The following is a 14980-nucleotide window of genomic DNA, read 5'->3' as shown; positions in this document are numbered from 1 at the left end:
TGATTACATTGTGTCAGATAAGTAAATAAAGGCTATAGAATGTTATAGGCTTGTCTGAAAAGGTGTGTTTTAAGAGTGCGTTTGAAGATGTCCAGGTTTGGAGCATGACGTACAGGCTGTGGAAGAGAGTTCCAGATAAGGGATGATGCCCGTGTAAAGTCTTGGATGCGAGCATGAGAGGAGGGGGAATTAGGCAGGCTCTTCTCTCTAAAAACACACAGGCTGCATTTCTCTCGGTTTTCCTTGTGTCCTCTGCAAGAGTTCAGGTCTACCTTAAGTACACCAGTTTTTTGATAGGCAGTACAGCAGCCATTAAAAAAGATCATGTTGTGATAAGCGTGCACTTGGCTTAATACACAATCATCTCATGGATGTTTCCAAATTATTTTATGCAATTCTACTTTGCCAAATTTTACCATGTTATATTTAGTACCATTAGTATCAATATCTACCGTTTAGCACCAATATTTACAGTACACTACAATTTAATTCCATCCTTTCCATGATTTTTAATTCCAAAATGAATAGTGTATTTGGCATGGTTCTACACTGCCCCCTCCAACAGGTTGTGCTTCAGACAACTGCCTTGTTTGCCTACACCTAACAGTCTTATCTATGTAAATTGCAGAATGCCAGTGCATCTGATCCTTGTAAAACTGCCTCTCTTTTTTTCAGGAGGTGTGTGAAGGAATGGGAGGAACCTCACGACAGTGTCTTGTATTGCATGCAGAGTGATGGGAACCACATGATTGCCACTGGTTCCTCTCACTATGGAGTGGTGAGATTGTGGGACAAGAGAATGAGCCACTGTTTACAGGTACATGTACAGCTCCTTGTACTATATACTTTACTTTATAATGCATGATGCAGTAAATTCCACTTTCATTAAAAAAACAAAAACCCTATATACATTTATTAGGATCGCGAAGGTAATTCTATTAAAACATGTTTCCATTTCAGTTTGCATGGCATCTCTACTCTAGTTTGAGTACGAACTGCACAGAAATCCCCATCTTGCTGCATGAGTTATGAATTGTACAGGTCAGGAGTTCATCTGAACTAATCCATTGATTGGCAGATGGACGTTCCAAAGCCTAATGACAGTTTCTGTTAGAAACACTGGGTCGGATTTATCAAATCCAGTGCAAAAAGAATTGGAGCAAATTTGGTGCAAAGCATGCAAAAGTGAAGCAATTGTGCAGAGCGGCCAATCACATTTCTTGATCTGGGCATCTGCTTAATTTTTGCATCAATTTTACTCCAGGAAAACATGTATGCAAGCTGAAACAATGTTTGTTATTACATACTATTATATTATTTATTATATACAGTTATTATATACAGTTAAGCTGAAGCAATTGCATTTTTTGGTACAAAAGTAGACTTTTGCTTTAAAGCACATCTGACCCCAGGCAAAGTTACTTACAGGGAACCTAAACTGGGAAGCATATGGATTTTTCCTTTTAAAATAATACCAGTTGCCCAACTATCCTACTGATCCTGTGTCTCTAATACTTTTAGCCACAGCCCCTCAACAAGCATGCAGATCAGGTGCTCTGACTGAAGTCAGGCTGGATTAGCTGCATGCTTGTTTCAGGGTGTGATTCAGCCACTACAGCAGCCTTAAGGTGGCCACACACCATACAATTTTTTAAATATCTGTTCAATTTAAGAATTGCAATCAATTTTTCTGACTGATTGTAACATTTCAAAAATATGACCAATGTACCACACACCTATGTTCAATTTTTTCCTCAATTATGATAAAAATGATTGGATACTCTGACAAAATTGTTAGGGTGTGTATATTAATAAATTGGCAATCTAACACACACCATACAATCTTTAGAAAGATTGAAGAAAAATATCTGGCATTCCGGATTGATACAAATCGAAGAAAACGGGAAATCCGATCAGATTTTTCAGTCGAATGAAAAAAAAGCTTTCGATTTTTTCAGGAGATCCGATCGTTTTTATCGAATTACTGTAAAATCGGATCATTTTATTGTATCGTGTGGTCCTGGCAAAGCAACAAATGGATGGGGGTAGCCTCCCTAGGATCCAGAGGCTTCCCCATCCTGAGGTAAGTATCCCCCGAGGTTTTTGTTTTAATTACAGATCCTAGCACACAGGTATGTTCATGCTGGATCCTCATACCTCTGTGCATTATCTGTTCCTCTCCTCATTCCCCCTGGTCCATGCAATCACTCCTCCGCCACTTACATTTTGAGACAGGAAGAGGCCGGCTTGCTATGATGTTCCCTCCCATTCCCCTCTCTTCCCCGCCCCATACATGCCAACATGAACAGACTTCTGTGCTTGCTTTAGGTAAGAATGTCCTCATATCGGGTATCCTTTAATGTGAAATCCTCTGTATTTTTATACATATAAGGCAAATACAGAGGGTAAAACTTGCAGATAGCACAAAGAGCTGGGTTTCTGCCCTACCTACTGTGTGCCTACTGTGCTGAATGAGCTCTGCTCTGCATCAGTGCTCCTCCCACAGAGTTTTCTGCTGTAGAGGTCACAGCCAAGGATAAACATAACACATATTCCAAACAGATTTTGAAGAGACATACTTAGAAAATTAAACAGTTTCATATTTAAAGTGCTGATGTAGAGGCCTTTAACAAATTTTGTATGAGCTTTGATGCCTGTCATAACTTTTTTCCCGCTTTTTTTCTTATTCTAGTCCTACTCCTTGTCTTCTCCAACAAGCAGCCCAGTGTATTGCCTCCATTTTAATACATCTCGACTGTATGCTGCCTTGGCCACCTCACTTCAAGTTTTGGACTTCACTGTCTCCAGCCAGCAGTTCAGACCCTTATAGCCGTTCATGTCATTGTATTGCACAAAATCACATGGGGCCCTTTTATTCTATATTAGACATCCCACTTTTAAAGAAAAGTAAAATGGGAAGATGAGGATTTCTTTAGAATGTAAAAATGACCTTATATTATATTGCACAAGAGATGTTTAAGGATGAACAGGTTATAAAACCAAATAAAATGTCACTTTCTTTCTGGATGTATTTAAATTACAAAAATTGTACTGATTGAAAAATGCTGTAAAAGTGAGCCCACCTTTATGTAGTGTATCTGAGGGAGGGGTCATGTGGTGATGTTATCACTCTCTGCTCAGGTCCACAAGCATGCAAAGGGCGTGTCTGAAACCTCACTTGAGGCACATACAAGCTGTGAAAAAAGTCTCCAGGCTGATGACGGCAGCCACAATTGAAAGGCATATTTATGGCATATTTTTGCCTGGATTTTAATTTTAAAATCATGTACATCCTTTATATAATGTATTCAGTTTTAGCATTTTCCTGAAACATGCATAAATGTATACAGGCCAGACCATTTAGGACCACTAAGGCAAAAATAATTAAATTTTAGAAGCAAATTAAACATATATACAAGATAAAACAGAGAAACCGAGAGCACAGTATAGTGTAGTACGTATTGGAAACCGGAGAAGAAAATGACAAGTTAAGTATTATACTCACAAACATGGGTTACCGCATAGGCAACCACTGTATAGGCAGGTGGGGAGATTAGACCTGTCCACACTCAGGATTAAGATGTCGCTCTCTGAAGTAGAAGAAGAGGGTGTATCACCCTTCCACCAGGGTGGATAATTTTGATCATAAGATGTACAGAGGCGCCAAAAGGATAAAAGTATGCTAAAAGGTTAAAATATTCGGGTGGCGGTGGTGGACCGGTCACTCCAAAAAGGACACAACGTTGTCACTTGAGCTAAAGACAATTTAATCAAATACTCCACGAACAATTCGCAACGCGTTTCACGGGCACAGTCCCGCTTCATCAGGCAATAAACATACGGAGTATCACACTGCTACAGGTCCCATACACGCTTGGCACCTCTTTAGCATACTTTTATCCTTTTGGCGCCTCTGTACATCTTATGATACATACAAGATGGTTTTGTCTTACACAGTTCTGAGCCAAGTTAAAGGGAACCTGAGGTGACAGGGATATGGATGCCGCTATATTTATTTCCTGTTAAACAATACCAGTTGCCTGGCAGTCCTCCTGATCCTGTGTCTCTAAAACATTTAGCCATAGACCCAGAACAAGCATGCAGCAGATTAGGTACTCTGACTCAGCTGACACAGGTTTTACTGGATTAGCTATAAGGTGCATACACACCCACTACTAAGGAACGACTGGTCCGAGACACAGGATCAGGAGGACTGCCAAGCAACTGGTGAGCTGAGCGGATCGTTCAGAAACCATGTTATCAGTCTGCCGACCGACTGTTCACACGCTCTACTGTCGCTGGAACGCCCGCCTAGCCGGAGGGTCTTACAGACCCGTCGTGCCTTATAGTAGTGCGTGTGTACGCACCTATATGTTTGTTTCAGAGTTTTGACTCAGACATTACTTATGCCAGAAGATCAACAGGGCTGGCAAGCAAATGGCATTGTTTACAAGGAAATAAATATGGCAGCCTCCATTTCCCTCTCACCTCGGGTTCCCTTTAAAGTGTACACGAACCAAAGCTCAGGTACAAAATGACATACTCCTCTTCATGCAGCATGGCCATGTGAGCCAGAGCCGTGGGCTTTTGTGCTATTGCGCATGCATGGATGGGCTCGCGCAGCTACTGCGTGGCCACACTGCACGAAGAGTAGCTGTGTGACCCCGATGTGGAGGGGGCTGCGCTCAGCAACAGGGGCAATTGGACCACCGAAGGAATACTCCATAAGATCCTGAAGCTTCCCTCTCTTCAAGTCCGTATCCTATTTTGAACCCGAGCTTCAGCTCGAGATTGCTTTAGGGCTACAACCCACTGAGCATTCATAACGCTAGCGATTTCCCTAAATGCTCAGCTAATGTTAATGGATGGGCCAAATTGCACTGGAGAGATTGCGATTAGCAAAATCGCTAACGCAGGACATGCAGCATTTTTTGAGCGTTAGCGTTTGTGTTGGCGTTTCTGCAAAGTAAAGTATATAAACGCTGGCATAATCGCTCATGAATCGCTATACAGAACAATTTGCTACCGTTTTTAAATTACTGCACACTGTAAAAACATTTTTAATTAATTGAAAGGACCAATCAGAATTAAAAACGCTTATTGCAAATCGCTACACAATCGCTGGCAAAAAGCTTACACTTTTTAAAATCGTCAGAAACGGCTCATGTAATCGCTTACAAAACGCTGATTAAAAATGCTGCGATGGCGATAACGATTTGCGCTTTGTAATGGGTTCCAGGCCTCAAAGAGGTCCCTGTGAGGAGCTGCCACTTACTACATGTGCTGGTAATCTGCTGGTTAATCAACTAGCTAATGGACTGAGGACTATTACATTTCCTCATAGGAGAAGTTCAATGCCAGACTCATTTACCTCCTTTAAAAATCCTGCAAGGCAGTGACATAAGAGCTTAAATGTGGCCTATACTTGTTAGACATATACAGCCTGTATGTATGTGTGAATATATTTGAAGGTTTGCCTTTTTTTGCCACGATGGTCGATTAATCCCTGTATAATGCTCCAGCCGTATGTCTACATCCTAAATAAAATATTTGAGTGTTTCTACCTCTCTAAAGCTACCTAGATTTTTGAAGATCGGGTGTTCATCATGCAGTCATATAACAATTGAGGCATTTTATAACAGCAAATATTTCTCAGGCAAATAAGACTGTTTCACCTTAAACCCTTATTGGCTATTTAGGCTGCATTTGATCTGACTGATGATCATGTTGTATATAGTCATTCATCCGTATTGGCCAATGTTCCTCATACCTGTACTTACGGGGGACTAGCAAGGCGAGTTTCTTGCTCAGTGATCACTGAGGACAGTTGTGATAAATATGGGTTATCAAGTGTATACCGCTTGTTCACACATCAAAAAATGGGAAAGCAGTGTAGGACTTTTGCGGTGAGTAGAATGAGAAACCGATTAAAGCAAACCTGATGTCAATTTAAAAAAAAAAGTAAGACAGTAGAGGAAAAGGTTCTCCAGAGGCATCCGTGTTCTTCCATGACATTTTCATCCTAGCATAGCAGCCACGCTCTCCTCCGTGTATGAGCACAGCCCCGCTGCACAGGTGCCAGTAGAGTTTGCGTCTGTGCAATAGCACAGAGCCGCCCAAGCATGGAAGAAGAAGCAGTGCATGAGCTGATCTGCACTACTGCGCAGGAGTGAGCTGTACTTTGCGCAGCGTAGCCGCACTCATACACCGAGGGAAGCACGGCTGCAAGCAATGTTTGACATTAATGTTGAATATTGTAAAGAGGGTCCCAGCTAGAGTTGATCATCCATGAGATGCACATACTTCTGAGTTTATGCAACTTTATGTATATTTTTATGCAACTATATGCAGATTGAAAATGGGCCAATCAAGTCCTACCCAGGTTTAAATTAATTGGTCCAATTTCAAGTGTTGATTTGCATAAAAAATTATACATTTGCATAATCTCATAAGTATTTGTATATCATTGATCATCCCTAGTCCCAGCACAGGAACAGAGGGGTGTAGGAATATCAGAGAAGCCTCTGGATGATCCTGAGCATTTCCTCTACTGAGGTATGTTTTTTTTTTTGTCTTTAAATGCTTGCTGCAGGTACCTTTTAAGGTGAAATTGTTGAGGTAGTAGCGTGAGCTCCTTCAGCTTTGCACCCAGCCATTTTGGTAAAGTCAGGTGGGGAGAGGAGATAACAGTGAGTCCCCTAGGCTCCACCAGGCCTGGCTCTGAGTAGAATGGGTCTTTTTAGCACTGCATCTGGAAGAGCTTTTGTTGTTGCCCAAAGCAACCAATAATATTCTACCTTTATAATGCACTGTGCGAAAATAACTGAGTGTCTTGTAGGCTTTCGTGGACAAGGACAGGTCTCCCTTCAGACACTTTGATATGTCCCACTGTTCTGAATCCTTACTGTAAAACTGTCACAGCATTTAAAGGGCAGGTACATTCAAACTTTTAGTGTGTTAAGTCCTATGTCAGAGCATTGATAATATTATTAATTTAAACATTATGGGCCCGATCCAATTCACTTTTTCTCCAAGTTTTCTCCTAGGTGATATTTTTATCAATAACATGCCTTTTAACCACTTAACCTCGCAGGCTATTTTACCGTTCCTGCCAAGAGCCATTTTCATCTGTCAGGGCTCGTTCCATTCATTTGACCATAACATTCTCAATGCTTATCACACCTAAATTATCTATATATTGTTGTTTTTTTGCCACACATTAGGCTTTTTGTAGGCAATACTTGTTTTCAGTAATTACTTTATTTTCTATGCATTTTATAGTGAAAAACAGGGGAAAAAATAATCTCCTAGTAGAAACTTAGAAGGAAAGGTGAAGTGGATTAGGCCCTTTATTTCTTATTAACCACTTTTTTATTTTTCTCATTTTCCTAAAAGTATTTCTACAAAAAATGTAATAATAATACCCCGCATACGATTGATTCTAGTACAGTTTTTTTTTACTTTTGGATTTTTAAAGGGAACCCAAGGTGAGAGGGATGTGGAAGCTGACATATTTATTTCATTGTAAAACATCCCAGCTGCCTGGCAGAGCTGCTGAACCTCTGCCTCTAATACTTTTAGCCATAGACCCTGAACAAGCATGCAGCAAATCAGGTACTTTAACTAAGCAGACTGAAGTTTTACTGGATTAGCCATATGCTTGTCAACAGGGCTGCCAGGTTCCATTTTAAGGGAACCTGAGGTCAGAGGGATAAGGAGGCTGCTATATTTATTTCCTTTTAAACAATACTAGTTGCCTGGCAGTCCTCCTGATCCTGTGTCTCTTAATACTTTTAGCCATAGACCCTGATCAAGCATATGTAGATCAGGTACTCTGACTCAGCTGACTCAGGTTTTACTGGATTAGCCATATGCTTGTTCCAGAGTTTTTACTAAGACACTACTTATGTCAGAAGATCAGCAGGGCTGCCAGGCAACTGGCATTGTTTACAAGGAAATAAATATGGCTGCCTCCATATCCCTCTCACCTCTGGTTCCCGTTAAGGGCCCATTTCCACTATCGCGGTTTACGCCGTGATTCCGCAGTGTTTCCCTGCACATGAATCGCATGGGGAAACTCTGCCATAGGGGATAACGGCGCCGCAGCCGATTCGCTTGCGGGAGCGATTCGGCCGGAACCCCCCGCCGAATTCGCGGCGGAGGCTGTGAATCCCATAGCCGTGCATGGCACGGCTCATGGGATTCGACTGCGATACCGCCCACCCGCTCAGTGCCGGCGTGCGTCTGCGAGACGCACGCCGCACTAGTGGAAACGAGCCCTTAACTGTGTCTTGTGTCCTAATCTGGAGCATTCCTTTACTTGCTGTTCAGATGGGAAGTGTTGAAATATCTCCAAAAATGTGTGTCCGTAATAAAAGCTTTCCTACCAACTAAAAAAATAAAATCTTCCTCCGCAGAAGCCCACCAAAAATGTTCTGATTATATGTTTAGCAATGCTTGTGACACTGACAGTTTCATCCAAAAATCCTTGTTTACCCGTGTGGTGCCTCCTACAGACATTAGCCTAGGCCAGTGTTTTCCATTTGTATGCTCAAGTTCCTGCAGTAGAGCATGCTTTGCAGGTAGCTTCACAGATGAACTTTTCAACATGGATTTACGCCACCTGTGGTATTAGTGATCCACAAAGCATGTTGGTGTGACTTGAGGCCAGGTTTGGGAAAGATTGGCCCAAGCAATGTGGCATTGTCTCTGTCTTCTTAAAGCGGATCCAAGATGAAAAACTAACTATAACAAGTAACTTGTCTATATATATCTTATCTAAAGTTTAGATAGTTTACACAGCAAATCTAGCTGCAAACAGCTTTAATGGAAAATTATTATTTCTTCCTGTGGTACAATGACAGCAGCCATGTTGTTTGTAAGCATCAGACAGAGGCAGGCTTATCTGTATCTTCAGCACTCAGCCTGTGAAAAAAACGAATCCCCCCTCCTCCCCTCTGCCTCTGAAATCAATGGCTAGTAACACCTCCTCCTCCTGCCCAGACTGAGCTCCCATGAGCCCTTGCTACTGCCAAGGCTCTCTGAAAACCTGTGGGCGTGGTTTATTTAATTTATAGGGAATTAGAGTATTAAAACAAAACAAAAAAGTATTTGGCTTGAGGAATGCCCTATAAATAATAGGAAAGGAACACAATTATGCAATGAGTAAAAGTTCACCTCGGATCCACTTTAAGGTAGTATGGGTAAGGCTCATTTCCCCACTTTCGAGAGTCCATTCGGCTCAGAGCGATGCAGACTGGTTCAGTGTCTGCTCTGCTCCATTTTCTCATCACTTTCGCAGAAGATGCATTTACACCTTAGGTCTTTAACCCTTTCTGGACCAGCACCCTCTGCCCCCTTAAGGACCAGAGGGTGCTGGTCCAGCAAACCACCGCTTCCCGACGAATCGCTGCAAGATACCATCGCTCCCGCCGGACACACCGCTCTGTCCCCGCCGCAGGCTGCTCTCTCTGCCGTCGCTATGACGGCAGAGCGCTGTGCGCCGGTCAGGTGCCGCTTTCATTGGCTCCTGACCCTGTCATTCCATGTAAGCCAATGGGAACGGCTTACATGAATGACAGGGCCAGGAGCCAATGAAAACGGCTCCTGTCCGGCTCACAGTGCTCTGCCGTCATAGAGGCGGCAGGGCATCACATTGCAGCGGGGGCAGAGCGGACCAAGCGACGGGGACGGGCGGGGGCACGCGCTCAATGGGACATAGAGCTTACGTCCGGTCAGGACCGCAGCACCCCCTGCCCACCGTAGATTTATACTCGCTCGGTCCGCAGGTAGTTAAGGAAAACCTATAGGCTATCTGTAAAAAGCTATTTTTAACACTAGATCCCTTTGCATGTCCGTCGCCGGGCTGCAGAAAACGTACCGAATGGGTACGCCTTCTTTATAAGTGGAACCGAGCCTTACTACCATTATCACTGCCTCCAAAGTGAACCTGTATTGTTCCAAAGTGCCAATAATGAGGAGACCTTTTTTCCCTGCATGGGATGAATCAACAGTGAGCAAGTAAATAAAAAAAAGCAGCCACTGACTGATTGGTACCGTAGAAAATATGGCCCAATTTATCTATGTGGCAGGCCACACATCTACGTAGCCCAGGAACTCTGAAAATGAACGAACACAAAACCAGTGTATAGCTATATAGGTGGCCAAGATCAAAAAGTAAACAAATTTAGCACAGTTACGAATGCTAAATTTGTTTTTGTAGCTATACTTGTGAAGATCCTGATGGCCACACTTGTTTTATGACCCTTGTGAGATGGGCCCCAAGACCATGAAGGGCTTCAAAGGGAGGAAAGGGAAGGGGTGTGAACATTGGGGGGTGGGCCCATCAAAGTTTAGATGGGAGGGCCCAATAATTGTAGTTACGCCACTGACATTACCCCTTTGCCTGGCTTGTGTTCTGTGGAAAAAGACAAAAATGTACGAGACTAAAGAAAGGAACTACTGTAAATTCTCCAAGTATGTGATTATGGGTGCATATGACCAAATATCTTCTATGTGAACTGACTGAACCTAAGAAAGACTTAAGAAAACCTAAGAAAATGTTCTTCTCGTATGTTTATGCAGAATCCACCACCATCAGTGTGATGACATCAAATAAAAACACAGTAAAACATTAGTGACCGAAGTCTCGATACATAGGTGCTGTACAAATTCATTGTTTCATTATACTTGTCCTAAATTAAATTCACATTGATTGTAATATACAATGCATTCTATGTGTTTCCTGCATATTTTCTAGAACATTTATCCTACTTCTAAGAGATGTTTAATTTTTAAGAGAATCTGTTAAGAAAAAAAACTCTGCTATTTAAAGCCAGCTGTACTTATTTTCATACACATTAAAAAAAATATGTCTTTGCATGAAAAGTGTCAGTAGATTTTCTTTTGTTGTTTGCTGTTGGTGTATTGGAGAATTATCTATCATTTAATTCATATAGACTGGAAATGTCAGTTATTTGTCTTGGAAAGTGAACAGTGGATTGTGTACAACCAAAAGATCTCTAGGTGGCAACAACTTACTAACACAGTGAATGGACCGCTTGACTATATGGGGTAAAACCTCATCTGGTCAAGCGGTCCATCCACTGTTGATGCAGTGAACAAATTAAAGCGGGCCCAAACCAAACATTTTTTTTAATTCAAAATATTTAGTTGCACCACTCTGACACATACAAAGATAAATAAACACTCCTTCAAGCCTATGAGCATTTCAGTGAATGCTTTTCACCCTTCTCTTTTCACAACTAGGGTTATAGAGGTGGCAGCCATTAGCAATTCCTCCTTTGCCGGACACCTCCTACTCCACCAGTTTGCCGGATTCTGTCCCGGCAATATGAAAGGAAGGGAGGGGTTCCTCCAATAAATGTAAAATATTTAATATTTGTCATCATGCAGCTGAAAAAAGGCTGCTATTTATTATTATAATTTAGAAAATAGATTTTATTTCTGAAATCTTGTATTTTTAATTTGGGTCCGCAGATTTTACATAGTGGTGGAACATATATATGCACAACTAAATATACATTTGAAATAGATGTACAGTATGTATACTTTTTCCAGTGCATTTATATTCTTGTAAATCCAGTCTTTTCATTCACGCAACCCTTCTGCAATGCATAACCAAATGACAACACTATTGCTATCTGCACCTGCACACTGAAGCATCCTGCATGCCTTTCTGGATCATTGGAGAGTATATCCGAATTTCAATGGTGCTGGTCAATTTTGTGATGAACAGGCAGATGACATAAGAAGCAGCAAAGTAGATATAAAAAGCAGTATTGTCGCAGCCATGCACAGATGTGACATGATGCATGTTGGGGTTTTATTGCCAGCGAGTAACGCTTACACAAGTCAGATTACAAATGATGTCAGAAGACTGCATCTTAAAGAGGAACTTTAATCCAGGATTGAACTTCATCCCTATCAGTAGCCGATATCCCCTTTCTCACAATAAATCTTTTATTTTTCTTGAATAGATAATCAGGGACATCTTTATTGTTGATATAGTGGTAAAACCCCTCCCACAGTGTGATGTCAGGACCATGGTCCTGACAGTTTACTATATAACCTTGTTGCATTGTGGGAAATAACCTCTGTTTCCAGTTGCCAAGCAAACCCTATCTCCCCCTGCAGAACGTTTGTTTACTGAGAGTTCTATGCACAGAGATCACCTGGCAGTACTAAAGATGTTGCCACCTGTGATCCATTTCAGAATGTAAATCGGGGAGAGGAAGGATTTTACAATGGGCAAACACTGACTAAATGAATTATAAATTACTATTGTAAACAATAAGCAATTTTATCAATGATGTTATTTTCACTACAGTTCCTCTTTAAAGAGGAACTTTAACCAAAGAACTTTATTCCAGTCAATAGCTGATACTCCCTTTTCCACGAGAAATCTTTTACCTTTTTCTCGAATAGATCAGGGGGGTCTGTATGGCTGATATTGTGGTGAAACCCCTCCCACAGTGTGATGTCATGACCATGGTCAGTGTGCTGTCTGTGAACCTCATTGCATTGTGGGAAATAATGTCTTTTTCCAACTGCCAAGCGAGCAATATCTCCCTCTGTGCATAGAGCTCTCAGTAACAAACATTTCGCACAGATCGCATGGCAGAACTAAAGCTGTCACCACCAGTGGTAAATTTTAGCATGTGTATCAGGGAGAGGAAAGATTTTACAATAGGCAAACACTGATTAAAGACACAGAAATGAATATTGTAAAAAAATGAGCTATTTTATTTTCACCACAGTTCCTCTTTTATTGCACCAAAAGGCGCTCATGACCAGCAAACAGGATTCTAAACTGCTCAACAAGTGCACAGTTCAGCTGTCCGTCTGAAAGAGGCCTTAGGCCCAATTTACACTTGAGCGTTTTGCCGGCGATTTTGGCAAAACGCTCAAACGCTAGCACTTTTGAAAGCGCTAGTGTAATAAAACCCTGTAGACCAGTTCTTTCTTGGGCGATTTGCGCTAATCACCGCAAATCGCCCAACGCAAACGCGTAGCCTGCACCATATTCAGGCGATTGCCCGGCGATCGCGTTTCAGTGCTATAGAAGCACTAAATGCGATCGCGGAGAAATCGCTGCACTGTCCAGTGATTTTTCCGCGTGAAATCACTGCCACAAAACGCCAGCAAAAATCGCCGGGCGTTTTGCGCTTCTAAGTGTGAATGGGGCCTTAGGTAACAAAACTCGGGGGGTATTTCAGCTGCAAATGAACACTCCCAGTCAATAGATCCAGAGATGAGGCCAGGCTGGATTTTACCAGCCAGTAGCTGTTGTTCCCCTGAGATGGTATGTCTAAAGTGCATGCTGAGTACAGAGACCTTAAAAACGCTTGTGTTCTTGAACTGAGTTAGGAGTCAGGTGAGTGGAGAGTCTGTGCAGACATGAAACCAATACTGTAACTTAAACATTTGTGCATAAAAGGTGTAAATTCAAATGCTTGCACTTATGGTACACTACTCCATACCATACCCACCCTACTTGTTTTATATTTATATATATTTGTTATGTATATAATTTTTTTTTTGCGGGTGTTCATATTTGCTGTATATTAATGTTATTCCTACTAAATGCCCAGTTCATTATAGCAGCATAAGATCGCACACCATGCGTGATTCCTATGATGGGAGATGTGCATTGAGGGCCCGTTTCCACTTGTGCGAATCTGCATGCATTTTCTGCATGTAGATTCGCATAACCAATAAAAGTGGATGGGCCTGTTTTCACTTGCCAGAAATCCTGTGCGGTTTTGTGTGCAGGAAAAATCTGCACCGTGAATTTTACCGCAAATTCGCGGGCGTTTTCGCATAAAATCAATGTAACAGCACACAGGCACTGATATGGTTAAATTCGCATACTTACTAACGTATGCGAAAACGCCCGTGAATGTGGTAAAATTTGCATCCGCGTGCGATTTCCTTTTAGCGTTTTCCGCTACTTATTTGCACCGCACAAGTGGAAACGAGCCCTGACGCACGCAATAAATGTGACAAATCATATGCGGAACCCCTGGCATTTTTCATGGACACAAGTGTGGTCCCAGCCTTGGTCATTTCAACACCTGCACTAATCTATTGACTGGCAGCAAATGTTGTCATGTCTGTCTCCGTTTGTGTTATGGCCCGTACTCACGGGCTGCAAATGTTGCCTGTCGCCAGCACACATGAGCGTGTGGGCGACAGGCCGGCGACAGCTCCTCGCCAGGTCCCTCCGCGTACACACGCGGAAGAGGGACCAGCGGCGAGGCGGAAGCTGTCGCCGACGTTCCTCCTCCCTCCGCCGGAAGCTCCATATACTTTAATAGAGGTTGCTGTCGCTAGTCCGCGTACTCACGCGAACTAGCGACAGTTGCGGCGGATGTGCGGCGGCGACTGTCGCCATGCGATTGAAACTTTCAATTGCATCGCGACATGAGCGACGGGCGACAGTTCGGGGTGCGCGTGCGTGCAACGGCCCATACTCACGGGCGACCTGTCGCCGCAACACGCGCGCGCCGCGTGTTGAGGCGACAAAAGTCCCTCGTGAGTATGGGCCATTAGATACACTGTGGAATGTGTGTTTTATATGCAAAACATGGTAAGCAAGCTGAATATAATGTTTGCCATTAATCCTTGTACCATATGGAGCTGAAATGAAATTTTTTCTCATCAAATAGGTAATTTCCCTTCACATCAGTCTCTGCCAGAAACCCAACAGCTATTGTGATGAAGAGGCAGACACAGCTGTGCAACATGAGATGCCAGAGCTGTACTAACCTACTAGTCTATGGGTTGCTCTTTTTTTTATATTTCTGTTGGTAAAACATTATTGTTCACACTATGTCATCGCAACAGACAATATCATCACAGCGCAGATGCAATAATATTCTTATGGGGCTATTTCAGTGATTGCGGTGCAGCGGGTTCCGTCGGCATAATGTACTGCATGCAGGGTGATGTGTGTTTA

At 42.4% G+C, this 14980-nt stretch overlaps 1 protein-coding gene across 1 annotated transcript in view; it reads left to right on the top strand.

Moving 5' to 3' along the window:
* The window catches only part of FBXW4 (F-box and WD repeat domain containing 4), a 257632-nt gene extending 252059 nt beyond the window's left edge, over positions 1–5573 (top strand). Inside the window, exons 8-9 of the mRNA XM_068255667.1 lie at positions 676–817; positions 2693–5573. Coding sequence (XP_068111768.1) covers positions 676–817; positions 2693–2830 — 280 coding nt within the window. The 3' untranslated portion in view covers positions 2831–5573. The remainder of the gene's footprint in view (positions 1–675; positions 818–2692) is intronic.
* Positions 5574–14980: the final 9407 nt, after the last annotated feature.

Source organism: Hyperolius riggenbachi, chromosome 10 (assembly GCF_040937935.1).
Source record: "Hyperolius riggenbachi isolate aHypRig1 chromosome 10, aHypRig1.pri, whole genome shotgun sequence".
NCBI classification, from domain to species: Eukaryota; Metazoa; Chordata; class Amphibia; order Anura; family Hyperoliidae; genus Hyperolius; species Hyperolius riggenbachi.
This window is presented reverse-complemented; position numbering and strand designations above follow the sequence as displayed.